Genomic DNA, 27,874 nt, shown 5'->3' on the forward strand with positions numbered 1-27,874 from the left:
CAGAGCGAGTGTTGTGGCCCCGCTCCAGTCGTGTTGCTCGGGGGCCCCCGTCTCTGGTGACAGAGTGAGAGCTGGAACGTACAAGTGGACTTATTTGGTTAGTCTTTTAAAATTGATTCAATCAGCATTTGAGCTGTTGCAAGAACAACAGAGAAGCCGTTTGTTACGCCACACAGTTGGCCACAACAACTCAGCAGTTGGGGGCCCTGAAGGGCCCCGCTTGTCTTCCACTTCAACAGCATTCAAGAGATGCACGCTGCACCTGCAACTGAGTCTGAACGATTAAGAAGTAACACTGTATGCGTTTCGCTTCTGAGTAGCACGTGGGCTCCAGTGGAGCGCAGACAGAGGCCGCTGCCTTCGCAGTAGTACACAGTAACCGGCGGCGAAGGCAAGCCGCTTCATTGTCCTCTGAAAGGCATCCTGATGGCTCAACCAGAGGTAGAGAGTACTGGGGATGAAGCGCAGAGGACGCAACTACAGCAGCAGACGCTGCCCCAACTGCTGCTTGAGGTGCCTTTACAACGAGGACGCGTCTTAGGCCAGCAGCGGTTGTACGAGTGTAAGTCTGTTTATTTTCATGCTTTACCTAAGTGTGCACCTAATGCCTTGGTTGAGCCAGCTGCTTCTTGGCTGGCCCTTCGTGTGTGCACTTCTTTGCCCGTGTCGCTCCCTGCCACGTGGCGTTTACGAGCTTTCGTTAATATTGATACAGACTTTTGCTTGGCTGTTTATGGGTATGCTTCAGCATGGGAAGGTGAGAATATATTTTGCTGTGGAGGGCGACTGATGACTGGCCCGGAGCCGCTGCACCTGGCAGTCTCTGTCCTCCTGCTGCTGGGTCCTTGCCTTGTCTACTACCAAGTAGTGTACGTTAACTCTTCAGACCGTTTTCCACGCTTACTTGTTTCGCTGCTCCATCGTAGGCACCCACATGTACAGTCATTGGTGTGCTTCAAGCCCGTCCACGCCTTTTCTGTGCTGCTAGTGTTGCGCTGCAGAATGCCCCTGATTAGGATGGAGCAGCAACTTGTTTGCAGCGCTTTAGTGCTCATTCTGCTGGTTCTTTCCCTCCTATTGCTCTTCATCGTCGCCTTCACAGACCCGGGCATGTATGCCGTCACTAGCTCACGAATACACGTAGGGCTACTGTTCCGATGGAAATGGGGTAGTGATCCCCAGATGCAGGACTTCCTTGTTTGTGTGTGATGTGTTTTTGTGCAGCATTCCCCGGGGCACAGGAGGGCAGGGTAAAGTCACACTGAACTGACACAGAGTTCTGAAGCTATTTCCTTTCTTTTGTCCACAGTGGCTGTTACGCCCTCTTTGGGAGGATTTCGCTGTCTAGAAGTGACATACTTAGAGAAGGGGAGCTAGGACAGGGCGAAATCGTAGCAGAACCCCCGCGCGTTTGTTAAGTGTTTGTTTTGCGCTCTTTGTTTGCAGCTGACAGGACTAAGGAATGCGTAGTCAACGGACAAACCTTTATCCTTAAATGGTGCTGTAAGCCATGGTCTATTACTAACTTTATCTCTCCATTGTATTTGATTGGGTATAGTTATGCTTGTCAGTCATTTATTCGAAGGGCCTGGAGCACTGCAGATAGCACAGGAGCTCCGCAGATAGCGCTGCACGCATGTGTGAATGTTCAGGATATTGCGTCTGATTTGACTGAAATGAGTGCTTACAGCTCTCTGTGCGATTGTGGGTATATGTTTGTTATTCTTGCCTCAGCTACCTGTAACGTGTTCCGACCCCCCCGCGCTAAGCATTGTTTCACCTGCAATAACTGTGTGGCCTGCTTCGACCACCATTGTCCCTGGTACATACGGGCCAGCTTCATGAGAAGCTAAACAACTCGTGGTGTTCAGATACCTGTGATTTCTTGACAGAAGCAGCTTCAGCACAAAGAGCATCGCCCTCCATTATGTGAATAGCCAATATGTTCAGTGCTCAGTAAATCACGTACGCGGAGCTTGCCTATCTCTTACCAAGTAACCATGTGTACGCAAGTGGAGAAGGAGATAAATAAGTTGCATTCGTGTTCGGGAAGTGTCAGCTATTCCGACAGCTCATGCTTTCTTCCAAAGGCTGGATTGTGCTGTGCTTCAGGATATCAAATTGCGTGGGACTGCGGAACAGAAGATCATTCTTCGCCCTAATTATTCTGTGCACTTTGCTCAGCATTGTAATCGTCGTGAGCACCATTCTGGCAGCCATGGTGAGGCGTCACAGTGTGCGCATGCTTCGTTCCATGGTGTGCGCGTTCGCACAACGCGGAGCATTTATGAAGGAAATCATTTGCATGCCTACATGTTTGACAGGCCGAAATGGAACGCGCGCAGCTTCAGTTTGGTTTAAGGTCCTTCTGGCAAGTCCTCACAACCCGCAAAGCTTTGTAAGCCATTTTCTTGTTCATGTCTTAAACGACTGCCTGGCACTGCTGTAGCGTTGCCGTCACAATCTTTTTTGTGCCCTTACAACGCGTGGCTGCCGCTGATCCTTTACCAGCGATCCCTTGTTTCAGTAATGGTTGCTTTTCCCTCCAGGGGCGCGGAGCTTGCTTTTTGTGGAGCGGCAAGTCTTCCCTTGCTGAACCTTGTTGGTTTTAATTGCTACCTGATCACTGAAAATCTTACGACAGCGGAAGAGTTCCATCGACCTTATGGAAACAGGAACCCATTCTCTGAAGGTAAGCTGAAGACACACTGTGTGGAGCGTCTATTGTCCCATCTGTCCACATCAGCCGAAGTGCTTTTCCAGTGGCAGATCTCGGCCGTTGCAGCGTTCGACCAGTCTGGACGTCCCTTGTGTTGCATTTAGGTTGGAAGTTGAATTGTTATCACTTTTGGTTTTTGAAGACGGAACCATGGTAGCGTGCTGCGTCCCTTTAAGCCGCCAGTTTGTTCCATTAAACCGGAACACTTCCCCTACAGTTTGCTATGTTGGCAGCGGCGTGTCAGCAAACCGCAGGCCAAAAGGCTCGCTGCTACACAGTTGCCGCATATTCGATGGTAAAGGCGCGTAGCATGTCCTATGCTTGTGATGGCGCAGTGCGGTGAACTTCAGGAGTTTCGTCGAGGCACCGACTGACGGTACCGTGGATCCCACCTCATCCAATTGGCACCCAGGTTACGAGTCTATAAACTACGCTGGAGACGTGGGCAGCCCTTCATTTCGAACAGGCGTCATATAGGCCCATTAACAGCAGACTGTTGAAATGTAGCCCCGGGATGTCCCCATCGCCCAGGCATTACAGTATTGAATCGACTGGTTCAAGGACAGCCCCTGTCCTATCACTGAACCACTACCGCACTACCGTAGCAATGAATCTTCCAGTTGATGTAGTATCCAGCGGAAAGCCGACAGCTGGTACATGCCCTAAAGGCATGGCATCTGCAAACGCACCCCTCCCGTTCATATGCGTCCTCCCCCTTTGTCTAAACGTTGGCATTTCCCGGCATACCCTCGACGATAGATACTAGGAACCCGTGTTAAATATCCCAGAGGTTTCTACGACCCTTTGCCGAATTCTTCCGCGGCAACGGCCAGGACTCTTCGGTGTCAATATCGCGCCCTTGGGTTTCTGCAGTCACTACGAACTGAAGTGGTGCAGGAGCACAGGCGCTCCTGCACTCTGAATTTCCCGTCCCGGTAGCACAATCTCTCCATGTGGGTATCCCTGTAGCCCCCCCACTGGTAGCAGAATAGATCATGGTAGGGCGTGTAACGCACACCCCAAGATCCATTTCGCGTGGCACAATTCGCGGATCGGCGTCTCTATAGCGCCCTCCCGCGACTCAACGCACGCAACTACCATAATTCTGTGCCCGGGAAGGCAGGCCATCCATCACCGGGACATCCACAACAAACGACGAGACCATTCATCACCACGACACCCACAAACGATGGGCTACTCGAGCAATTCACGACACAGGTCAAGCCGCACACACGTATCAAATGTGCAGCCCCCACAACACGCAAACAGGCGAGAACATGGACTGGAACGACCGCGTGGCTCCGAACAATAGAAAACACTGTAGCATAGTGGACGAGAAACCAGATATATCTGCAAGCAGCTCAGATATCTGGCCAAGCTCGGTCTGCGCTGTGGTCGCTGCATCTTCCGCAGTCCGCGGAACGCGGAAGCGGACGAGGGGCACCTCCCACGTGAAACACTACCGTAGATATGGCATCGATCATCATCGCTGCAATAGAAGTATATTATTTGTTGCAGTCTTCAGGATTAAGAAGACTGAAGAGCGTGGATGCTTCAATGCAGCCCTTTCACCAGCCTTGAAGGCGCACAGGGTGCGGGGAGAGAAACATGCACGAGTGAACCAAGCCCCGCTCACTTGCCCCACAACTACCTGTGGATTCCCTCTAATAAATAATGTTATCCGTTTTAAAATGTGATATGAGGCTGGTACAATTACGGATTGGAAAACAAAGGTGGGTATAATTTCGCAGAGGGTGCGACACGTCTTCCAAGCTGTCCACGAAACCGCTATGCACAGAGACAAAGGTGGCGGTTGCAGCTCTATGAAACACTGAGGCGAGAGTACGGGGCTGGAACGAAGCACTCGTGTTATATGTAGCAAAAGTTTTGAGTTGTGTCCATTTCTGGCAACCAACGAGGCATGTTCTTCTGGAACTTGTGCGAATTTGCTGGGTCGTTGAGCCTTCACTGGATATTCATGCTGATATTGGATAACAGTTATTTTTGATATTCGAAGGAGCAGCAAAAAAAAAATTTTGAGATTCGAAGGAGTAGTAAAAATCACTGAAATGCAATGTTTTATCGAAGACCTCTTTCGTTCTTAAACCTCAGCACTCCAGTTGGGGCTGCCGTATCCTTCTGGAGTCACCGTTCGTTTTTGCAATGGAGCGATAGCGATAGGGGACTTCTACCAATGCATTTCTTGTGTTTCGCCCTTCTGCAAAGCCCCAAGTAGCTCTGCAGTAGTTCTGCAGTTTTTCGCCTCTTTTGTTGTGACCGGGTTAGCCATCTGAGGCGGACAGAGTGGTGGCTGTCCCACTTGGCAATACACGTATGAGCAAGTTCACCAGAGTGATATCCTTCCCACCGAGGAATAAATCTTAGTCATGTAGTTAATAGAGGCAGCTGTCCAAAGATTCATTGCCGCTGAGAGGCAGCCGTACCTGGAATGCTGAAATAGGGGGTCAGTTTGTGGCTTCCGAGCTCGCATGCGAGGTGTGCAGGACCATTGCGCTTTGGAAGCGACATTATGCACGTATAGGAGTACTTGGCTGCTGGCAGCTTTTGCGACGTTGAATGAAAGCAGGTATTTCTGTGGAGTTCCCCTCATATGAGTTGTAGTTGGAGGTATTACCTATGCGACTTCGTCGCCATTTCGTTATGGCACTGCAAAGACTGTTCTGTGGCTGTTTAGCACGTGGATCCGAGGAAATTAGGTTGCAGTATGTCGGGACCACTACGTTAGAAATAAAACAACGCATCTCATCGAGTCAAGCAAAACTACCTGAGGCTGTAACACTTTGCCCGCTGCGTGGCGCGACAGGCATTGCAGAGGGGAAATTTCATGTGAAATGCTGCAGCTTCGCCGTTTCATGCATTCAATTTGTATGCTCGTGGAACCACCAATGAGCATATTGAAACAAGGGGGGACGAACACAAAGGTTATCGGAGCGTTACTGCTCATTACCACGTTCATTCCCTCGCTGAGCCGCATCTGACGGGTTGTCAAATACACTTCGGAAAAGGCTGCACAGTTTATGGGGCTTGTTCGGCTGCTGGATTAAATTTTCTGAGAGGCAGCGCTGCTTCGTGGAGAGAGAGGCACCCAGAGTTTGCCTTTTCGTGGGTCTTTCTGGACTGTTGTCTGCACTTCCTGTTCGGTTGGTTTCAAGCACATATGGCTTGTGAGCAATGCGGGGTGCTGCTTGTGCTCTGCGGATCAAATTTATTTGTTTTTGTGTTTCCTTGATGGCACGGATTCTGGCATTCGTAGCTTACTGTTTTGTGGCGATTGCACGCCGTCGTCTCTGAGTATTTCCGTGAAGCGCCTCGGCAAAGTGATTTGCTTGCTGAGTGCTGATCCCTGCCAGCGTCCCATCTGTACATATTGAATTCATGCTGGGTATTGGGGAACAAGTTTGGGCAAACGTACCCATCCGACAGGAGTAAAGAAGTGGGTTGTACAGCTCTAGGAAGCCGAGAGACCGTAAAGCTTCTCGGGCACTCTTGTAACCGTTGGTGTCTTGAACTTCCGGTGGTTCCAATGGCTTTAATAGTGGATATATGAAGTATTCACGTGGCAGGAGCCCCTATGGACTTCTTTCTGAAGGAGTTAACGTTCTGCAGATGACGGAATTTATGCTACCTGTATTAGAATCTCGGCAGATGTGTCTCCGGACTGCGGATGGGCTACAAACAAATGACGTATGCCAAGCTCGTCAGGCCTGAAGGGTGTAACGTGATAAGGCCAATGCATCCCATTGGTATGCACTCTGAATTATTCCTACAGGCCTTCAAATGTCTGGGGATCCAAGGAAGCTCTAAGAATGAGCACTTCTGCCTGGAGCTCGTACATTCTCTTGTGAAGATGCAAGCTGATGAGAATGGTCTTGCCTTTTCACTGAGTGCTGTAGCTAGTCCGGAAACTGTTGCGTTTTCTTCGCTCCCCTCAGCATTGTCGGTAACCAGCATAGATGCTCCACAAATCTGCGTCCGGCAAGCCTACTGTGGCTTCCGCCGCTGCTGCTGCAGTGAACGCGGCGCTTACGGCTTGCTGAGGTATAGCGCTCCAACTAGCTCGCGAACGGACGTCAAAGGCGAGGCAAGGCCAGGGCCGTTGATGAGGCGTCTCGCGAAGGGATAATCGCGTTAGACTTCCAACTACTAGGGTCTGTGCTTTCTTAGTCTTCTCTCCAAAACACTGGCAGCCGAGTGAGCCAAACCCACCGATCCTTTGACAGTCAGTTTCACGGGCTCTTTGATGATGACCAACGCGCGAAATATCTGCAGAAATTCAGCTTGGAGCAAGGGCACCTGCTTCGCAGTCCCACTAATGCCGAGCCCCTTCAATATCTGAATAGGGGGTTGCGGCAACTACTCTGTTCAAGCGAAACATGGCAGCTTTACCTTAGTAATGGGGCAGATGAGCTCTCTTCGGTCAGCACATGACACTGGAATCACTGGAAGAGAGCGAGCCACTTACAGGGGGTCACATCGTGTTCCTGTTCAGCATTTCCACTCACCTTCGATGCAATCAATGCTCAGGAGATCGGAGGTGAAAATTCGAGCTTCAAGCCCATTTGTTGAAACGCAGTCTTGTAGAGCAGCAAAGTGAGGCACCCAGTCCTCGAGGTTGGACGAAAAAAGCACGAGCTTAGTCGGAATCTTTGGAGATGCAGTGAAGCAATCTGGAAAGCAGACACATCGAACATCATGGTTGCTAATAATTTTGTGTACGGCATCAGTACCTATGAAGTTTGTCAGAAAACCAATACCACTCTCGTGTTCTGCTGCTGTTTCGCTGCTATCGAATGAAATGCTTGTTGTTATTAGCTGAGGAAGGACGCCGCGGAGAGTCTCAAGACTGAAGGTGTCTTTAAACGACAGCCAAACCTTCAAGTCTGTTTCAACTGAGAAAATCATGATAGTCAGAACTTAAATGGAGGCACGCTGCAGAAACAGACGCACTAAGAGTCGCAATTGAAATGTGTGGGCATCGAGTTGACCCGAATACAGCAAGATCCTGAGCATGTTTCAGTTAATTCAAGAAAAGCTTCTCAGTATTTCGATAAGTGTTACTACCTCTAGGGCTGCACACCAATACTGCAAAATCTTTGCAATAAAGTGCCCGTCGCCTTTTACACCTCTTCGGCAATCAAGCAAAAATGCCACTTTCATCGTCAACGGCCACTCATTGAGATATCTCCGACTGCTGTTGTTTTTTTATTCTTCCTTTTACGGGGACGCCAAGTGCTATTTGCATAGCACAGGCAAACCAGAGCGTCGTTTCCCTGACCACAGGCTGTTCGTACACCTGAATTCATGAACAGCCTGCTGGTGAGCAGCACCGTGCGAATAACGGATACAACCCACTAAATGCTACTCAGATCGGCACACATTCCCATTAATGCAGATTAATGAAGAAAAATGTGACCCTCAGAGGCGAGACAAGTGACTGAAAGCCCTTGGGCTCGGCTTGACTCAACAGAACAGCCAAATATTTTCTGTGTAGAAGTGGCTCCGTCAAGACAAAATCCGTCCCATGAAGCAGATTGCAGAATCTGATTATTTCAAGATATGTAGTACCGGCCGCTGGAAGCAAATGCAGGCTATGCTACTGTCACAATTCGGAAGTTCCAGCATGGTAGCTAGGCTATAGGCAATGGGCACAAAGAGCGTTCCATACGCTCTTAATCTATTTTGTTGTCCCTACGGTGACGGGTCTATCGCTTGAGCTTCAAACGAGTCTTCGCTTTCTGCGGCGATTGACGACTCGTTTGTGCAGTGAGCATGAAGGATGTAGCAGCTTGCAAGCAAAAGATGCATGCAAAGCATGAAACACATGGGCCGCAACTTTCAAAAATGTATCAGCTTGTCAATGTGGCTGCAGAAATCAGGCAACCTTGGAAAAAAACCCTCTGTACTTAAGGCTTCATGAAACTGTGCTATATCACACTCATGAATGCCAGTGGAGCTGTAGATCGCGCTCCGCATGGGCCGCTGATGTGTGAGCAGCGCTAAGGCCGAGGGGGTGACGGTTGGTTAGCCCAAGTGACGAGTGACAAACCATCCCCAACCGGGAGTAAAACCTGCAAACACAGCAACGTGCAAGATACCATTCAATGTACAAACTGCCCAAGAATGGAGTACAGTCAATACTGAAAGCTGCACTGCCATGCACGCACTCCATCACACCACGCATGCGCTTGCACGCGACGTGGGTGGATAACGTTTGCTCTGTGTCATCCGGCATGTCTTCCTTACGTATACCGCTTACATGAGAAATGCGAGCATCGTTGCGCAGAGTTTCCCGAAGGGTCTGCATACACTCTGCAACTTTTGCATATCTTCTGGCCCGTGCAGATTCCCACTGTGTGGGGTGGTTCTCCCACCACGCGATTCTTTTTCCATCCTGACCTTTGAGCCATAAAGTGTTGTCTATCACGAGGACTCCAGTAGGGGCAAGCAGAGGACGCTGTGGGTTTAGTATAGCCGAAATGTACTCTAGGTATCTTTTCTTTTCAGCATCGAGATAGATGAGGTCAAAGCCACCATCTGGCAGCCTGCTGCCTGATGTTTCCTCATCCCTGGTGGGTTCTGATGCGTTTCCCCAAACAGGTGGGCTCTTCAACACCTTGGGGAGAGACTGCAGCCACTGCATTGCGTCCGCCTCCATCAAAGTAACAAATCGACCCCATGGGGAAGAGCTCACCAGCCGGCGGGCTGCTGTTGCTGCTCGTGGGTCTTTCTCTATGGCCAAAATACCAAAGCACCCATCTTCACCCCCTTCCTCACAAACAAGGCCCTCAGCTAGAGCTAGGGCTGCAGGCAAGCAAAAAGAATATACGAACTGAAATGGCACCGGTCGAACCACTTGCAGCTCTAAGAAGAGATGTGTCAAGAAGAGAGGCACATCACTGTAAAACACGCTGCAGGAGTGTCCCACAGAAGCTCCAGAGAATTAGAAGGCACCACAACATGGTTCGACTACGAAATACCCTACTAGAGATGCCAACGAAGGCGCCTATTTCAAGGATCGACCGAGGCCTCTTGAGTTTGCTGATTGCTGAGAGAATGCGCGAGTGCAGAGGCCCCGACCAGAACTGTTGGACCTCATGTTGCAAGCCAGTTAAGTCTTTTGCCCTCCGTCGCCCTTCTTCTAGTAGCGTTTCTTGTCCTGAGGGGGAAGACGCAGCGGCTGCAACGTTGTGAGACCACTGCCAGCAGTCTTGAGTTGTAGCATTGCAGACGCGCCCACAATCCCCAACATGAGCCTGCTGGGACAACTCCTTGGTTGGTACATGCTTCAAAAACGAAGCGTCTGCATATACACACGAGCCTTTATAGTGCGGCAGCATATGCCCAACCCTTCCGCAACATCGTACGCTGTCTTAAGATGCGGCGCAGGACGCGAGAACAGCTACTGCATCCTCCAACATCATCCCGCAAAAAGCACATGAGCTTCTTACCAGATACCGTATCGGCGGCAGCAGTGTATTTTAGAGCAGCCAAAAGCTGCTGAGCCCTCATCGACCATAAACGCCTTTGCTGCAGCAATTTTTGGTGTGTATGCCTGACTTGCATCCGCCTCTGAGTCTGTGCATGAATTTCTCTTTTACCATCCTCCGCTCCTTCCCGGGCACATGCTGACGAACAGAAAACCCCAATTGAGGAGCAGCACGAGGAGCACAGCACAACACGCCGACCGCACTGTCTGTTGCTGCAATTTACTAAGCGGCCCGAGGGTCCTGAACAGATGGTGCAATGAGTCAACAAATCCGGTGTAATCTGCTGGCACATCCTATGATCGAATACGTAATTACTTCCCACGAACAAACTCTCCGGTGCAGGAGTATGCGAGCCCATCACTGCGGGATCACATGGCTCTGAGACAGTGCGCTGCTGCAATGTTTCGTTACCGCTGAGACCTTCATCTGTTGCACACTCATTGGCATTAGCAGCAGTAAGGTTTTCTGACGCGTATGACCCTTCCTCTTCTGCACCAAGTTTGATCCCTTCGCCCCTATCAGACCGTTCCTTGAAGCTCTCGATGTAATTTTTGTATGCTAGGATACCTCCTTTGAGTCGTGTTACCCGAGGAAAACCAAGAATTTGTTTGACGAAAGCTCCCGCCTTTACACAGCGGATGCCACCTGTGCAGTACATCATTACCTCCACGTCCTTGCTGCTACAACTGCCTTTACTAGAGACAGATCTAGCCTCCCTGGAAGGAAGCTGAATCCCTGCCCTGGCCAGGGCCTCCTCCAGCGGACCGCCAGAAGCAAATGAATCCGCGAAGGTGAGCGTATCTACACATTGCGATCCTTTGAAATGGCCGACCGCGTACTCACTCGCATTCCGCATATCCAAAAGTACGACTTTCGGTGTTCGCTGCTTCTGTGGTTGTTGCTCCTGCAACAAGGCCACAAGCTTACGATGCCAAACCTCAGGCTCGACCTCCTCTCCGCAGTCTGACCAGTCTAGCGGGCAGTCAAAACCATCCCTCAGCACCTGGTGGCGAGGACGGATATGAAGTGCATCAAATGGTGGAGAGCTCCAATATTTGTAGAAGGGGATAAGGCAATCGGGAGTCACCTGAAGACCATCTTCCAGGCCAGGTATCTGCTGCAGCTCAGCGATGATAGACGCAAACACTGAAGAAGGGACCGCCAACTGGGCATTAATACCCTCTTCTGCTACGTAGGCCCTACCTAGTACTCCTCTAGGCCCCCAAAGAGCCCTTAGCAGCTCAGCAAGGGCCCTAGGTGAACTTACGCGGAAGAATTTGTACAACGACACAAGCTGGTACGGTGAGGAAGCATCCTCGTTGCTGTGAGCATGAGCCTGGCAAGAAGACGTGTTAACTAAAGGAGGCGGAAGAGGTACACGCTTGTCGGAAGAAAATGGAAAAGAGGGTAGAGGGGGCTCCAGTTGAAGCTGCAGTGACAACTGAGCACCCCTAGGGAGACGCAGGATACGCAAGGCAGTGATCCACTGGGCCCCCACTTTGCTGCTGCAGTTCCTGCTCCCAACATCGTTGCCTTCAGGGTTGTCACTGGCTCTCTTCCACGCAGTGGCACAAGATGCAGAGTGCGGCAGACGCCGGTAAAGGCCGAGTAAGGGTTTATAGTGTTCCCTAAGAACCCTTTGAGCTTCTCTATCAGAACTAAGCGGCCACACCGCCGGGAATGGGCACTGCTCTAGACCACTCGATTCCCTGCTATTTGCTGACAGTCCGGCAGACTTATTAGATTCTTCGATGGGTGAATGCGGTGCCAGTTGGGCCTTCTTCGGCGCAGTCACGCGGGCAGCCAGCTGCATGGGAATCCCCTCGTACAAGTTCCCTCCCCATTTGAGAGCCTTACAGACAGATTCCTTCAGGACCTCCAGAAATGGCTGTTGAGGTGAATTGCTGACTGAGCTAAGGGGTGAGCAATCCTCCGATACTTCGTGAATCTCCCCACCGCGCACCGGCCCGCAATTTTCTGTGGGCTTCTCCACTTGACACTGTAAGTAAGGACTCGTTTCGGTTTCGCTCTGTAAATCGCGAGGAAATCCAAGTAGACATAAAGGGAGGAATATATGTCGTTTATGGGAGCATGGGGGTAGCTCCAAAGCCCTCCTCGTCTCCGGCGCTATTTCTACTTGCAAAGGAACAACATCGAGAACTTGGACTTTGGTTGTGTTTCTTCGTAGCTGAAATGTTGCATCAGCTGCTCTTGCTATTCCAGGCTTTAGCGGGCCGCAGCAAGAAGCGCTTTCCGTTGAGCTCCCAGAGGCCTTATCCCAGCCGACAACAATAGGCAGGCTCTCCACTCTGTGGTTCAGCCATACGCACCTAGGGCAATCCGATTCGTCACCTGCTGGCCCTCTTAAGTATGATGCAGCGCTGCGTGGCGTATTGCTACGACTGCGGTTACTACGGGCTGTTGTGGAGCAACCTACCGCAGGCCCACTCTCACAACTGCGCGGCACTAAAAAGGAAGCCCTCGTGGCCCCTGAGTGTCCACAAGCCGGGTTCAATACTCCATGGAGAAAAAGCAGCAGAAGTAGCCATCGGAGGAGGGCACGCAGGGCAGGACGCTGCTGTGTGTGGGACTCCCTGGGCATTGCCGGCGAAGAAGTGGCGATTCATCGTATTTCTGGCCTTGGTAGTGCTGCTGCTAATGCGCGTTTCATTGATATTGATCTTATGGCTTCTGTCACTATTTCTGTAAGCGCTGGTAGGCTCTTGACACCTTCTCGAGTGCGTGTCGGTTGCGTAGAGTATTTCGGCTGCTAGGGAGGGGCCCTACTAAAACGAGCCCCTAAGCCTTGAGGATATCCCTATGGACTTCGGATAACTGTTTTTTGTCATGAAAGATCCGTAACTGCTTTCATCATGAAACGCTTCTCCTCACTGTCCAGTAAGCATGTTGGCGGCGCCGCAGACAACGTGGGGGCCCCCTGTCCTTAGATCATCAAGGGCCTTAAGCCCAAGGGAGGCCCGAAAGAAGGTAAACATCAAATAGCTGATTACTTTAATAGGTTTAAATGACCAATAAGTTTCCACAGTCTCATTTATCTAGAAGGGAACAGTGCTGCTCTAAATCTTGCGGGTCACTCGAGCCTCATCTGCGGTCCCCGACACACGGCTTCCCGTAAAAACTTCGCGACCAAATTGTTTATTAGCGGCTCATCAAGGCTTTACTATGGCAAATTCAGCTACTGTTATTGTGGCAACAAAGGAAGGAGCAGCAACCCAAGCAGCACTTTTATGCAAGGCAAGCAGCAGCAGTTCGCTGGTGAGACCTGTCCAAGCAGCTACAACATGAGGCGAGAAGAAATTGTTACACCAGGCATGCTCACAAACGAGAATTCCGCGGCATCCCGCCTACGGGCAGTATCCCAACTCCAGCGTGCATCCCGTCTCGAAGTAAAGATGCCGTGTACATATTCCTCGATATTTAAAGGTTTTGCTAGATATTTTAGAAGACTCTGAGATGCGCACTTTTCTGGAGCTGTTCTGTCTGGTCCTATCTGCACTATTCCGCCAGTGTCTAGAAGTAAGCGATGCTGCAATTCTCTCATGCTGCCACGTACAGCCGGCCGGATTCTGGCAGCCACGACAGCCTCTTCAGCTGCAAGTAAAGATATGCAGGACGGGCAGATCTTTAGCTGGGAGTCTTATGCCACGCGTTTCATTTATTCTCCATCCGCGAGCCAATCTCCTTACCAGGACCATTGTAGGATGTTTCAGCAGACCGTTGGGCCCCTTCTGTTCGTCTATCGACCACAAACGTGAGAGACAATTTCACTTAAAACAAGTTGATACAGGGCGGCCTCCAGAACTACCATCAGCAGCAACACAAACAGCAGATGAATATGCTAACCCAGGTGGTTCTGTGATGAGCTCCGCATTTTTTGAGGTGGCTCGCAGATGGCTCAGCCTCTCTAAGGTCTTCCGGGGGGCCCCCACAGCAGAATCCCGTATAAAAATTTTGATGCACCTGGCATTTCAGGAAACCAATGGCAGCGATTTCCGAAATTTCGCGGGTAAGCGGCGGCTCACGCGCATCAAGCAGTCTGCGCACGGCCCAAGTGCCGCATCAGAGGCGCTTGAATCGGGCTCAGCAGCAGGAGTTGATGAAGCATCAGTCTCTCCAAGCTCCTCAGATTTAGGTCTCAGTGATGTATGGAGGCCCGTCACCGGTTGTGCAGCGATGGCCGCAGTTAAAGTTTCACTTCATTCCCCCGTGAGGCCGCAACAGAGGAGCTTGACCACCAGCATCACGAGCAACAGCCAGCTGTGCTGTGTCGCAGCAAAGCAGGGAGCAAAAGTGCACGTTCATGGGGAGAGTGATTCACTTGTTGTTGGGGGTTTACTACAACTGCTCTCTAGAAGCCTCAGTGGGAGTGCTCCCTGCGGGGTGTTTGCCCTGAGCGCCGTAGGGCCCACTAAGCTTCTGCAGTTTAGCAGTTTACTGAATTTGCTACCGGACTCGAGAGTGCGGGGCTTTCGGACGGCCATGCACATTCTTATGAGCTCCACACAAGACCTGCTACAACGATACTTTTGCAACGAGGTCCTCCCGCCTTCTGCCGATCTGCCTCAGAATGCACATGGGGAACAAGGTACTGCTCCAAGCAAACAAGGCATCACAACAGGTAGAGCACAGGCTAAAGTGCCAAAAGGGACGTTGCTGAGGCCGCCACCAGCCGCACGTGATGCTTTATCTGGATATCGCCAAGAGCCTCACGGGGACAAGTGGAGCAACCAGATCCCACAGCATGCGCTTCCCTCCATACCGCACTCCGAGGAAATAGCTACGTTAGCGGCTAAAAGCCGTGTCTCTCTTCCTCTTAGTGACGGTGCTGGGGCTGAGGTTCATGTTCTTGTGTCGGGTGGAGTAGACTCTGCAGTCTCTCTGGTTTTGATGCGTGAGTGGGGCTTCAGGCCTAAGCCTATTTTTCTAAAGGTTTGGGCCCCTGAAGCCGCTCAGATGAAGGAACAAATGCAGGGGAGGTATCATCAGGAAAAACTTGATGTTGCTGCTGCGTCTGCGACGGCGGCAGCGGCTTGCCCATGGCAAGAGGATGCAAAAGCAGCAGCTGCCGTAGCAGCAGCAGCGGGGCTTTCTCTGGAGGTTGTACCCATGCAGCAGCAGTACTGGGATAGAGTCATCTCCGGCTTTTTAGAAGGGGCCCGGTAGGCCTTCTGAAGTTGCGAACATCGTACATTAACCCTGGGCTAATGCACTAGAGGTTTGAGCCTTATCACAAGTAAAAGGTCATCTTGCACCTTGGGATTATGCGAGCTGCGATGCCTCACAGGGCGGGCCTCACACTCAATCCGGACTGGAGTTGCAACTCCTCAGTAAAATTTGGAGCTTTCGCAGAGACACTGGGCGCAGTTGACTACAGAATCGCCTCGGGACACTACGCAAGGATCTTAATTGACGAGGGTAGGACATTTTTGTATCGGCAGTGGTGGCAAGATGTCTCCATTTCGGTTTCTCTTTCAAGATATGCTGCCTCCTACAGTTGCTGCTACTTTAATGCGTAGCAGCGAAATCTTGAGCTGCTGCGTGTTGCATTGGTTTTGGAGCAAATGCGTGTGGCTTCGCAAAGGAACTGCTGTAATGCTTTGCTAATTGGATGGCATCGTCATTTTTGGGAACAGTTTTTGGTGCGGCTATTATATGCCCTTCCTATGCTGGTCAGGTTGTCCTCGCTTGTTGAGGGGAGTGGACCTGACGAAAGACCAATCCTACTTCCTCTCTGGTCTGTCTTCACTCCAGTTATCACGTTTGCTTTTCCCTGTGGGTGCTCTCCTGAAGACCCAGGTAAGCGTGAAACCCCCTACTGAGCATCCTTTGCAGGCACTGATAAGCACTGTGCTGGCCGCGTATGCAGCCACTGGTTTGGGGTGCATGTTTAATGCAGGTGCGGAAGATTGCGGTAAGCTGGAGTCTGCCATCATCTCAGAGGCCGGACAGCCAAGGCCTTTGCTTCTTGGGTCCTCTAGCTGTAAGTCAGTTCCTTATGCACCTGCTTGGAGAGGAGGAGGGACCAGTGATTCATTTTCCTACAGGCGTTTCTATTGGCCGGCACAAGGGCCTTTGGGGCTTCACTGTGGGACAGCAAAAGGGTGTTGTGCCTCTCCTCGATCCCCGCCTCTGCCGCCGTTGCCACGGAGCCTCTGGAGGTCCTCCAAAGCTTTCAGGTCCTTGGAGCGTCGTTGGAAAGCTCCCCGAAGCAAATGCGCTTTTTGTAGTAAGTAAGGAGGAAGAGGCGGCAGCAGAAGAACGCCTGCGAGCTTTGGCAACAGAACCTGGGAATTACTCGGAGCAGTTGGGAGCTCCCTTGTTGAAGGCAGCGGCAAATGGTGACAAGGCAGCAGCCTTGGCTCTGAAGCTCAGACAGCTTAGAACGTGCCTACGAGTGGACAACATTAGGTGGTTTAGCGGAAAGGCCCCAGCGGACTTCGCTGCTTCTGCAATGCTTCAACCGGGCTCCTTGCTAGAGGAAGGTCCTGCTTTGGCAGCGGTTGCAGCAAGTGCAGTGGCTGCTGCAAGGACAAACACTGCACTACCTATGGAAAGCCCTGCTGAAAGTTTTCTTACGGGATCCTCCAAGGGTGGAACAGGGCTTATAGTACAGGTGAGGCACAGTGCGGGCTTCCACGGTGTAGCGAAGCACAACTTCAAGGTCCTTTGCGTCTCACGGGGCCACTCAGGAGCTTCAGGGCCCATTGAAGAGGCGGAACTGCTGCTGGGGGAGCCAGATGTGGGCCTTGCCCCTGGGCAGGTTGCTGCATTCTATAGAGATGATGAATGTATAGGGTCAGGGACGATTTCCGCCCTTCAAGGCTCTTTTGCATTGAAGAACATCATTGACAAGTTGGGCTAGCTGCAGTGTATATGGAATAACTCTTTTCTGATTACTGTTTCCAATTCGAATTTGGATAGTGCATTTAAACGTGGGCCTCATGAGTAATAGAGGCTCGGAGTTACGAATGTAGGGCCCTACGCCTGTGGATACCAAGACATTCAAGACAAAGGCTAGTTCTTTGTGTTTCGCTTACACTTGTGCATCATGATATGCTTAGGTGAAGCTTTGAATAATGGCAATCTGAGCATCAGACTGCCCTACGAAGGCGTAAAAGGGAACCTCCTCAATCATTGCTTACCGAGAGACGCTCCGGGCCTCCTACTCTCGTCCCAATTCATGCATTCTATATGCGACTGCTAAGAAGCGTCACGCATTTACCCTCTATAGGAGAGCTGCATAAACTCGAAGTGTAGCTTAGTTCGCATATCGTAACGACTCACAGCTGTCTGGCAAAATTCGGGCAAAAACGCGACCACCAACGTCCATGCACAAATTGCGCATCTGTCCACCTTGTATTTAATCACCATTATTCTTGTATTCTTTGTCCCGTTGAGTGGGAATGCTGTTCACTTTCCCCTGCGACAAGGGTATCACATCGATGGCAAAAGAAGTTATCTTGCCTCCACCCACCCCCTTATTTCAGCTGCTTTGTGTAGCAGCAGCGCGGGGGAACCCTGCTTTCGGAGACACCCGCTCGACTCTCACATGCATGTAGGAATAGATGATTGCAAAGTGCTCTACTACTGTCGAGTAACTTGCATAGCGAGGTGCAGCTAAAGGAGAGATGAGAAGGAGGTGCTGGCTCGCGACGCATGCAGGCAGCTAACACGAAAGTTCGCAATAACAGGCTGTTCACACGAAACAAAGTTTGCCTCAATATGTCAAGCGGACGTTCGCGAACAGTGACCCAATCCGTGCCCTTGCAAATGATAGACGAATGAGGAAGACATGCTCTTCCGCTCAGAAGACGCTGAAGCTAAGGTCTGCAACCTAACCTGACCTCCAGTGGTATTTTCTAGAGTATTCATGCCACGCATTTGTTTAGTGTTCCCCAAGCAGGCCACAGTTATTGTCTACTAGTGGGGACGCATTTGCGTGTTCTGTAGGTAGATCTCCATACTAGTACGCCGCTCCCATGGACTACCACGCTTCTGCGAGAAGTCGGCTTTTTCGGACCTACTTCTAAGTCTCATCAGCATTGCACGACTAATCTGAGTAGGCGGAAACTGCAGAGAGCCGGATTTTAGTTGGAAGGCAGCGTTCAAACTATGTCATCTGCTACGCAAGTAATGCAGCCCACAGATGTTCAGGCGCAATAACCCGCAATAATCATTCTTTTAAATGTGAAACAAATACTCTTTATATACAGAAACAAAATTCAAACCACAAAGACAGAAGAAGATCCATTCATCTCTGGAACTCGATGTTCGTTGTCCCGTTGGACACCCACAACAACCCCACCAGCCCAGTTTAGCGAATTGAAGTGGCCCATCACACTTCGCCAGCTGCTATTCGCCTCACTTTTCCTAATTTGCGCTAGTCTGGAGTCTAATCTACATGCAAATGGAGGATTATAAAGCCGCCAGGTGGGAGGGTTGGTGAAGGAGTATTCGCTTGCACAACTCTCACCAACTCCAGGCTTTCTGTGGTGCCCCAGCTTATGCCTCTTTTGCCTCAAACATTATACTGCTGATGAGGAACGAACCAGTTACGACGTCAAATCTAAATTATGTAATGACGCTGTTAAGGTAGGCCCATTCGCGTCGTTGCTCTGTCTGTCCTCTGAGTCACAGGAGAGTGCCGTATGGCAGGCTGGGCGATTTCATAGGCAGAAGAATTCGCTTTATTGGTCGGATAAAAGAAGCTGAAGAGGATGCTCTCATACTTGAGGCTTCCGAAGGTACGTAAATAACAGGGGCTTCCGCGAAGCGCCACATAGGATGAGTCCCACTTGTCAATCTAGAATCGCCAACAACGTGATTGCTGTAGTCACTCTGCCTGCAGAAATTGGTTGCGCTTTTGCAGGTAAATGTGTGAAGTGCTTCCTCCGGGACTCCCCGCCGGCGTGCCGCTATGTCGAAGTTGTGGCGACTGTACAGGAGGACCTAACAATTAGGCAAGGAGAGCACGATCAAACCATTCCTCTTGGAGACAATATCGGTGTGCGACTTCCCTTTACTAAGTTCAATCAGTCTCCTGGTAGCTGGCACTTCTAGTTTTTGGAGCAGTGCATCCATCTATCCTGTCTACAGAAAATTAAAGTCTTTTTGGCCAGTTTAGCGCTTGAGTCAGGTTCTAGGGTCGAATGCTTGCTGCGTTTGTTTGTGGCTTTTGGCGCAGACATAGAGCTTGCTGATGCAGCGACAGCAGCGACTTTCCATCCTCAATTTAGCCACCTATTCGATTCAGAGTAACACTGCTAATGTATGGATTACATTGGTTGAAAGGGCCTGTCCTATATTACCAAGCTGCTAATTCTCAAGCAGCCCTGCAACGATAGCGTCTGATAAAACAATACCTGGCCTGCAGTGGGTCCCCTGCAAGCAGAATTTTACGTTTGGCAGTGGGGAATAACTACCAAACCTGTTGAACAATGGGTTTTGGTGTACTTTGCATTGTTTTTAGTTAACCGTTTCCGAAAGCCCTATGATCTTAAACGGTATGAATGGGATGTATGAGTGTACGGTTCCCCGGAGAAGCAGCGTATTATTTTGGGTTCACAGAAGCTCCCATTGCTGAAATGCGGGAACTGTGTATCGCAGAATTCGAATTGCCGCATTTTCTGGCATACCGTAGCCGGCCTACGCAAATACTCTAAAATTGTATAGCCTTAGCTCAGATTTCAATGTCCGTCTGCCGGAGTAGTTTCTCTTGGCTGTAAGTGGCCATTTTCCTTAGCAACTGCTGCGTCAGCGATTTGTGCAAAAGGGAAGGACCAAGAGTTGCACAGGGGCACAAAGAGACGTTCGTGCTGGCATGAGACGCTGTGCTTCCCGTTTTTCTTCCGAAAGTTGGGTGCTGCTACGGCAATACGCCGAGGCGAAAGGTGGCGGAAGACCTTGGGCTGCCGGATCGGTCTGCATATGGTGGAATTACATGTCAACAAGTGAAAATCGCAAAGCTGTCACTTCGTACTTGGAAAAGAACCAAGCCTGGCTGCGCACTGTACCTGAATTAGCGTCAGCCGAGACGTAAAAGGGAAATCTTAGTGGGACTCTTCAAACTGAGGGCATGCCAGGAGTAGTAGCAAGCCATTCCAACGCTACGCATTTCGGTTAGCACAGCTAGTGCATGCAAAAAAGTAGAGACGATGCATTTAAGTTATACAGCGTAGCAGCGCATTGATGTTTTGTGAGACGATGTGTGTACACATCTCGGGGTGGTTCTGCAACTATGGTCATGTGCCTTGTTTTCCCACTTTCGTTAGTAACTCGGACAAAAAAAGTTGTTGCTCGTGTATCGCATGTAAGCAAAAACAGAATTTCTTATTTATAGTGCGTATGAGGCGAGCCTTGAACACAAGACGTGCGCTACTGTTCCCCCTTCATCATTCTCCCCAGCCCCTCTTGCAGTTGAGTCCAACCCCTCTCGGCCTGTTTGTGGCTAAAAGTGCCTCTACACTTGACTTCTTTGCATTTTTCCAGGAGTGTATATGTAGCAAACCGCTGCTTGCTACATCTTCCTCCGTATGCCGACGTCCACTTTCGCTCGTTCCCCCCAACGCGCTTGCTCTACTGTGGCATGTTTTCGCGTGCCCCATATTGGTGACCTCACATAGGATCTTCCTCTTGATCACAAATAGATCTGTCGAGGCTTGTCCCCTGTGCGTTGCCCTTCTTCTTAGCTGCCTCAAACCGCTTTCTTTCTGTAGGCAACGCTACCAGCTCCGGCGACACAAGGGAAGAGAGCAACAAAAACTTCGCGACTGTATTAGGCTTATGCAGACCGTTTATATATCGAATTCCCTAGTGTGTATTTGTTGTTACATCTGTGATTGTAGCAGACCAGGGCTCTGCGCGATAGTTCTAGGAAAGAGGGCGCTGGCTCCCCCCACCATCGTCTGTGGTTCTCTTCAAACCGTGCAGCGGCGATCTCTCCGCTTACAGGTAATCCAGTTGGATATTTCTTTTGCTAGGTACATACCTGCGGTGAACGCGGTCAAGGTGGTGGCATGCTCGAGGAAATAATTGAATTCTGACCCGAAGTGCTGTTTACACATCTGCAGACTCGACGCTCTGCCCTCCAATGAGCGTAGAGGGAGGCCCAACACGTGCCTCCCCGTCTGTAGCTGCAACCAGCAGCCCCAGTGCGAGCCAAGAGAATGATCAGGCTCAGGCTAACTCAGCATCGGTTCCCCACGGTCTTCCCTCAATGAAGCAACAAGATATAACTGCGCCGGATTATGCAGCAGGCTACGTCAGGCGTGGAGGAGTTGGAGGATTCAAAAGGGGTTCTTTGAAAGGACGCGGGAGGAACAAGCTAGCTACGGGATTAGGTGCCGGGAGCGGCTTGAGTGGGGCAGCTACCAAATTTGTCTCCCCAGATGCCGTGCTTGATGCTGCACGTCGAGTTAAAGACTCTCTGCCCGATCTGTCTCCTGAGCTTTTGGCAAGCCTTAGGGCCAGGGGCCTCGAGCCGTGCACGTTAAAGGAGGTATTGGAAGAGCGGGGCCTTCAATGGGCAGCTACACAGGTTAGCTGGACAGCAAATGACCGCGCAGGGGCCTTATGCAGGATCGTTCCGGCCAATGCGCAGAGGTGCATGTAGTGTGTTTGTGACTTCGCACTCCACGCACTCGGGAAGCCCTGTGCACCTGGGCTCTCGCCGATTACCCGCCCTCTATTCCGTGGAGGACTCACGGTTTCTGCCGTATGTCTAGGTGCGGGATGAACGAGCTGAATCTGAGCACAAGCGGCTGCTGGAGGCCTTTCAGAGGCAATGCAAGGGCTGGGGAAACAACAGAGAGGGTTGGGTGCACAGAAAGTGGCACAGCGTCATAGTCTGCCCAGATTTCAAACGCGGGGGCCTCCAGGTGGGAGTCGCCTAACAGCTCTTGCCGTTGGGTTTTCGCTGCGGTGCCGTGTGTTCGTGGCTTCCGCTTCTCTGTGTTTGTCTTGGATCACTGTTAGGGTTTGCCTTCAGTACCAGATTCGCCAGACAGTAGCCTGACATGTGAGCATCACAGTGTCACTGTACACACATTATGCGTCCCGCGTTGCCATGCGTTGCAGAGGTTTACCGTTAGGTGGTTCGTACGTCCTCACTGCTGTTTGATTCCGTTTCAGGTGTCGCGGTCTTCTATGCGGGAAATGTGGAACAGCATTATGTCCGTGGTACATGGCTTTGTGAACCCTGACCTCGTAGTCTGCAGAGTTACTGACCCAACTCACCCTGTGCGTTTCGCCACTCCGCCAGGAGAGAGCTGTTTTACGGTTGTATACGCGGGGAAAGGGCCTATGAAGGCCTCTAAGGAGAGAAGAATACTTGGGGAGTACACAGGCCATGTCAGGGCGGGGAGTACCAACAAGCAAAGGTACGTAGAGGGTTTCTTACGTTGTACTATTGCGTACTTGTTCTCTTAGCGCTATGAAAATATATGAGTAGGCTAAAGCGTTTGTAGGAACAGATTTTCTTAGGTGTGGAGGGTCGCTTGCAAATGAATAGGTGCAGAAGCTTGGCAATTTATTCGTTAGATACGTGACGTTCATGATTCGAAAAAAAACTGATAAGAAAGTTGAGAAGTGCGTTTGTTACGATCTCGAGGGGAAGGATCATGGTGCTTATCGTATGTGCAGGTTCGAGTATGTTTTTGATTTATCTTTTTGCGCGTTGGCATGGCGCGCGGCTGAGGAGTTTGAAAAAGAAAGTGATTCTTCAGGAGAAGAAGGGCCTTCCACTGTATCCAAAGTACCAGCCCCTGCTTCCCAGGAGGCAAGCGTAGATGAGAACACAGAGCTCCACAAGAAGGCGAAGGAGGACGTCGTGAGTAATGAAGGCGTACGCAGAGTCCAAGTCACAGGTGAAGCGCACGCTTAGCTCTTATATCCTTCGAAGCATGCCTTTTTTACGTTGCCAGTGAACAGTGGGTCTGGTTATTGGTGCACAGTAGTGTGCTAGCTCTTTTCCCTTGACTGCAGGACAAAGGAGATCGGCTGTCACGAAACGGCTTGTTAACTTGTGTATTTTTTTTATTAGGGTCTTCGAATATCAAGCGAGTGGCGCTTCCTGTCCGCGGAGAGTTGGTGCTGGACTCGCACGATGCGTGCAACCAGATGTCTCTTGTTAATCACTATGGTGTGCCTTTCTGTGCAAGTTTCATTTGGCATACTGTTGTCCGGTCTTTTGTCTGGCTGCCAAGATAGAGTCGTTCCACCAGACCCCTGTGCACCAGCTAATAGCTTCTTATGATGGCATGCTTGGGAGTCTGCACTGGAAACTCCCGAATAGCTCTCCCCCAACACCACCTTGAAAGTTTGCTGCTCGACAAGGATGCACTACGCCCTCATTGAGTGACTTCGCGCTTCACACAAGCACAGGTGCAGGCTTGTGGCGAACTGTTGACATAGGTAGTTTACCAGCGATGCTTGAGTTGTGCCTCAATGCAGGCACCATTGGCCTACTAGGTGAGAAAATATGCCACTGCAACACGGAATGGCAGCAAGTCTTTGTGGATGGGTGGCCTCATATTGTCCTTACAACCATTCCAGGCGTGGCAATAGAACCAGGTACATGCTTTGAATTATCAACGTGCTATTTTGCGGTTTTAGTCCCTCCTCATTAGTATGTTGCCGTCTTGACCAGACCTGAAATCAAGTGTCTGACAGGGGCAGCCGCGCCACTCTTCTCCCCTATCATGTGGACTCACTGCCATCGTCGACAACTGCTCGCTAGTTTTCATGAATGTTGCTGCGCTACCGCAGGAGAAGAAGTCTTAGCTGATTTTGGCTATGACTGGTTTAATAGGGTGCAAGATGTGTCCCACAAAGCGATAGCCCGCGAGTTGCTTGACTACCGAATTGGTGTCAAGACAGGCGGCTGTCAGGTGCGTCCCATGCATTTGCTGCTGCATTAATGCTTGGATATGCTGCTAAAAGGCGGTTCAGTTTATTAATTTGCTCTTACTAATTTTTATACTGCTCGCACTGTCGAACACTTGCACAGACGTTGGCTCCGGCAAGGAATGCAGAGTGCTTGGTGAGGGACAACGACGCGTCTCTGCAGACTCGAGCCCGGATAGGAGAAGTGTGTCCTTATTGTCACTCGGACGAAATACCACTGGTACCAGGTTCTGTTGCAACGGTTTCAGTTGATTTAGCAGTCGACGGCTGCAAGTCAGCAGCTGGAAAGCACAATACCGAAAAGAAGCTAGAGCTGGCAAAAACGCAGGGGCCAAGGAAAGCCGGAGCAGCAGACATGGAGACTAATGATAAAGCTTCCATCTGGGGAGAGCAGGTCGTGCACTGTGACGGATGTGACAGACCCTGCCATCTTCGTTGCATCTTTGGGGCCCACGCTGCCGATCGCAGACAGCAAGAACAGCGGGAACAAGGGGAGCTTAATCACAACCAGAAGCAGGAGCAGCACGATGACCAAAAAAACGGTGAACAGGCGGAACAGCAATTCTCAGAAAAGCAACAGGAACAGCAGTCTCCAGAACAGCTGCAGGGACAGCAACCGCGAGAACAGCAGCAGAAACAGCGGCATCCAGACCATCGGCAGGAACAGAACTACCAAAAGGCACAGCAAAACCAGAAGATTGGTGAACTGAAGGGATTTCAGAGTAACTGCTGTGCGCACGTCGCATCAAGCGACGCGCCAACTAACGGCCGAGAGACATACTGGTCTGAGGCGAACTTCGGCGTTGTTACTGGTGGTGAGACTGTTGAAGACATCTACCGCTGGTTTGTTGAGGGCGATTACAAGTGGTTTTGTTGTGTGTGTCGACTCCAGTGGGAGAGAATGGCAGCAGCCATGAACTTCTCAGTAGACTGGCAAGCCCGGAGGGTGCTTAGGGAAGGGAACCCACTGCTTTTGCATCCGTCAAATGAGGTTATCACGAAGAGCGCCGTAACTTCGAAGATCGAAAGAGCAGGTTCGGGTCCACTTAATATTACGGAGGAGGTGGAGCACGCAAGCAGCGCAGTCAGCGACATATGCGGCAATAGACGCAGAGGCCCTGGCGCAAGGTGGTCTGATGGCACTGGCATTCCCAAGAGACGGAAAAGGACTGCAGAGGGACAAGTTGCGTGTGCCACGGGCTCAAAAGACACCGTCTGCGTGGGAACAGTGGAAGAAAACCACCAGGGAGGTGCCTTGCCCACAAAGACAGAGCAGCGTTCTCGACAGGAAACAGACGGATCTGTTTCTCAGGGCAGCAGAACGGATACTACCGGTTGTACTTTGGGGGCAGAAGCACAATTGGCAGCTTCAGTTGCTCCGTATAGTGCTTACCCTGATCGGTCTGCCTCCGAAGCATTCAAAAGGAGTGTCAGTAACACGCCTCTCAGCGGGCCTCAGCCAGAATATATTGCAGCAGCGTCAGACGAGGTTTCCGCAAGCCTTCCCATGGAGGGTAGCGTAGGCACTTTGCTCTGCACTGGCAGAAGTATTGAGGCTATCGAAAAGGATGGTAGGACATTGCCAGTTCACACGCTGGAGCCCACCGACGAAGGCTGTAGCGCGGATGGAGATCCATCATTAAGTGCAGAAGTCAGGGGGAATAGTGGCCACGGTAACACAAGTGGACCTGTGAGAGGAAGCGATAGTCTGATTGTCGAGCCAATGCGCGTGTACAAAAATAGCAGCGAAAAGAGCCAAACGAGCAAGATGCAGCCTTGCCCTGTCTCGTTAACACCCGATGAATTTTCAGGCGAAGAGCTGCTGGGCTGTCGGACTGAAATGCTTGTGGAGCCACGGACACTTTTGGGCGCACTGCAGCCGTGTGTGCGCTGCTACAAACTGTATGGCTCGAAGGCAAGCGTGGAAGTTTGTAGACTGACCAAACGACACTTGGCGTCCAACTGGGATCATCCGCATTTCGCTTCCCCTGCTCAGATACAGGATGCACTGCTAACGTGTTTCCAAGATGCCCTGCTAACTGTGCAGAGAGAGCATCGGGAAAAATTGCGTGGACTTCTAGACAGCATGAGCCCGCTACAGAGAGGAGAAAGCATGAACTCTTTCCTTGGAGACACTAGGCACCCAAGGATACATGAAAATGCAGCCCGCCGCAGCGCAGAAAACACACTGAAACCGGAAATTCGTACCACTGAGGTAGTAACGAAAGGGGCTATTCCTCTTATTAGTGTTACCTTGGGAAAGACAAGGGTCGACTACAAGTTCCCATGTCCAAAGACGAAGAAACCAAAATGGTTTTATGGCTTAGTGAGTAATTACCAAGCGGTGTCAACGACGGTCCAGGACGTTGAACCACATCTAGAGGGGAAGTCGACGCGGATAGATGGGCCGGGGAAAGGTGGAACTGGCAGCAAGGAATTCGAGAAGGAGAGGACAGTCACATACTTTACAAATCAGTTCCGTATCGACTATGACGACGGAGATTTCCAAACTGTCCCACCTCATGAGCTAATTGAAATGCTGATTGAGACGGGACCTGGTAGCAAGCTAGACGGACGGAAAGCCATTACCACGACTCCTTTAACGAAAATGCTTTCCCCAGAATTGAAGCGAGCAAACCGCCAGGTCAATCAGCTCGTCCGTGAAACCAACAAGAAGGGCTGCACGGTTAACTCGGACTTGGACACGGATGACGAATAATATCCTTGCCTTGGTTTGTTACATGGTTTTTGCGCATTATTTCTGTGGAGAGTGTAAAAACCAAACATGAGTACCTAGAGAGTGCTTGAGAAGGGGACTTGCTGCTGCGTGTAGGCGGCGTCGCGATTTCAAGCTCTCGCGTGTTGTGTTTCTTCTCTCTCCAAGAATGGCGCGAATCATAGCCTTGCGTTTTATGTGACGTTGTTTTGTTTTTGGGCTTGCGAAGAAAGGGTGTAGCTTAACTCTTGGAGGCCATGTTTGTAACATGAAAAGTTGCCATCTAGGCAGAGGGAGGGACTATGCTACGTCTAACAAATATGTTTCCAAGCCGATGGCCCTTGGATATTTGCCGCCGGTATTGTTTTGAGTTTTTATTAGCATCTGCTTGTTGCCATTGGCAGGGCGGCAGAAAATCCGTTTCCACTTTTTGTGACAGCAAGCGTCAGCTCCTTATTGAAGCACGCTGTGGAGCATCGCTGCCGTCAGCGCGCAACCGGGAAGTATTGCGCAAGTTGACTGTCAGTTGACGCATATGAAAGGCGTGACATATTATTTCAGTTTTGTTTTGTGCCGACTGCAGGGGACGGTTAGAAACGGTTACTGAGCATCCTATGAGTACAGAAGAGAGCACGAGGCATCAGCTCTAGGTGGATGGCTGTGCACGTTATCACTGTCATGTCTCTTTCTCCTTTGTAAGCCTCTATAAAGGACCAGGTGGTTCACGGTCAAGGTTTTCGGTGGCGCAAACTGCACTACGCAAATATGTTGAAGAGGCATTCTGCTGATGACCGGTTAGCTCATGTCTCGATAGCAGCTTGCAGAACAGGTGCATCACAGTAGAGGAGACAGAACAGTCGGAGACGATAGCATCCCGACTTTGGTAAGCGTGGATTGTGCGGTCAAACAGTTGTACACTGGAAGGCATATCATGGTCGTCGCACTTAACAAAGCGTCTGACGATGCTAACTGTTGATTCCTTGCCTCAGTTGACCAAAGTGGGCTAGC

The 27,874-nt window shown here is 50.7% G+C and overlaps 4 protein-coding genes across 4 annotated transcripts; 3 read left to right on the forward strand and 1 right to left on the reverse strand.

Annotated features, from left to right (window-relative positions):
• Positions 1–8,736: 8,736 nt before the first annotated feature.
• On the reverse strand, positions 8,737–12,829 carry ENH_00072760 (hypothetical protein, conserved; the record flags this gene model as incomplete). The annotated part of the gene is made up of 4 exons (XM_013582660.1): positions 8,737–8,808; positions 8,997–9,541; positions 9,723–9,896; positions 10,189–12,829. The coding sequence occupies 4 exons, from the start codon at positions 12,827–12,829 to the stop codon at positions 8,737–8,739; spliced, it is 3,432 nt and encodes a 1,143-aa protein (XP_013438114.1).
• An 872-nt stretch (positions 12,830–13,701) lies between these two features.
• Positions 13,702–17,110, forward strand: ENH_00072770 (tRNA methyltransferase domain-containing protein, putative; the record flags this gene model as incomplete). Its single annotated transcript, XM_013582661.1, has 4 exons — positions 13,702–15,407; positions 15,533–15,663; positions 15,923–16,044; positions 16,145–17,110. 4 exons carry the CDS (start codon positions 13,702–13,704, stop codon positions 17,108–17,110), a joined length of 2,925 nt encoding a protein of 974 aa, XP_013438115.1.
• A 1,545-nt stretch (positions 17,111–18,655) lies between these two features.
• ENH_00072780 (replication factor A protein 3 domain-containing protein, putative) lies at positions 18,656–19,506 on the forward strand (the record flags this gene model as incomplete). The annotated part of the gene is made up of 4 exons (XM_013582662.1): positions 18,656–18,678; positions 18,886–18,992; positions 19,118–19,252; positions 19,433–19,506. The coding sequence occupies 4 exons, from the start codon at positions 18,656–18,658 to the stop codon at positions 19,504–19,506; spliced, it is 339 nt and encodes a 112-aa protein (XP_013438116.1).
• Positions 19,507–21,337: 1,831 nt separating this feature from the next.
• Positions 21,338–26,869, forward strand: ENH_00072790 (chypothetical protein, conserved, putative; the record flags this gene model as incomplete). The annotated part of the gene is made up of 8 exons (XM_013582663.1): positions 21,338–21,784; positions 21,972–22,124; positions 22,378–22,625; positions 22,888–23,111; positions 23,288–23,386; positions 23,698–23,817; positions 24,013–24,134; positions 24,254–26,869. 8 exons carry the CDS (start codon positions 21,338–21,340, stop codon positions 26,867–26,869), a joined length of 4,029 nt encoding a protein of 1,342 aa, XP_013438117.1.
• Between the last annotated feature and the right edge of the window lie 1,005 nt (positions 26,870–27,874).

This window comes from Eimeria necatrix, genomic scaffold (assembly GCF_000499385.1).
Source record: "Eimeria necatrix Houghton genomic scaffold, Enh_scaff71, whole genome shotgun sequence".
Classification (NCBI taxonomy): Eukaryota; Apicomplexa; class Conoidasida; order Eucoccidiorida; family Eimeriidae; genus Eimeria; species Eimeria necatrix.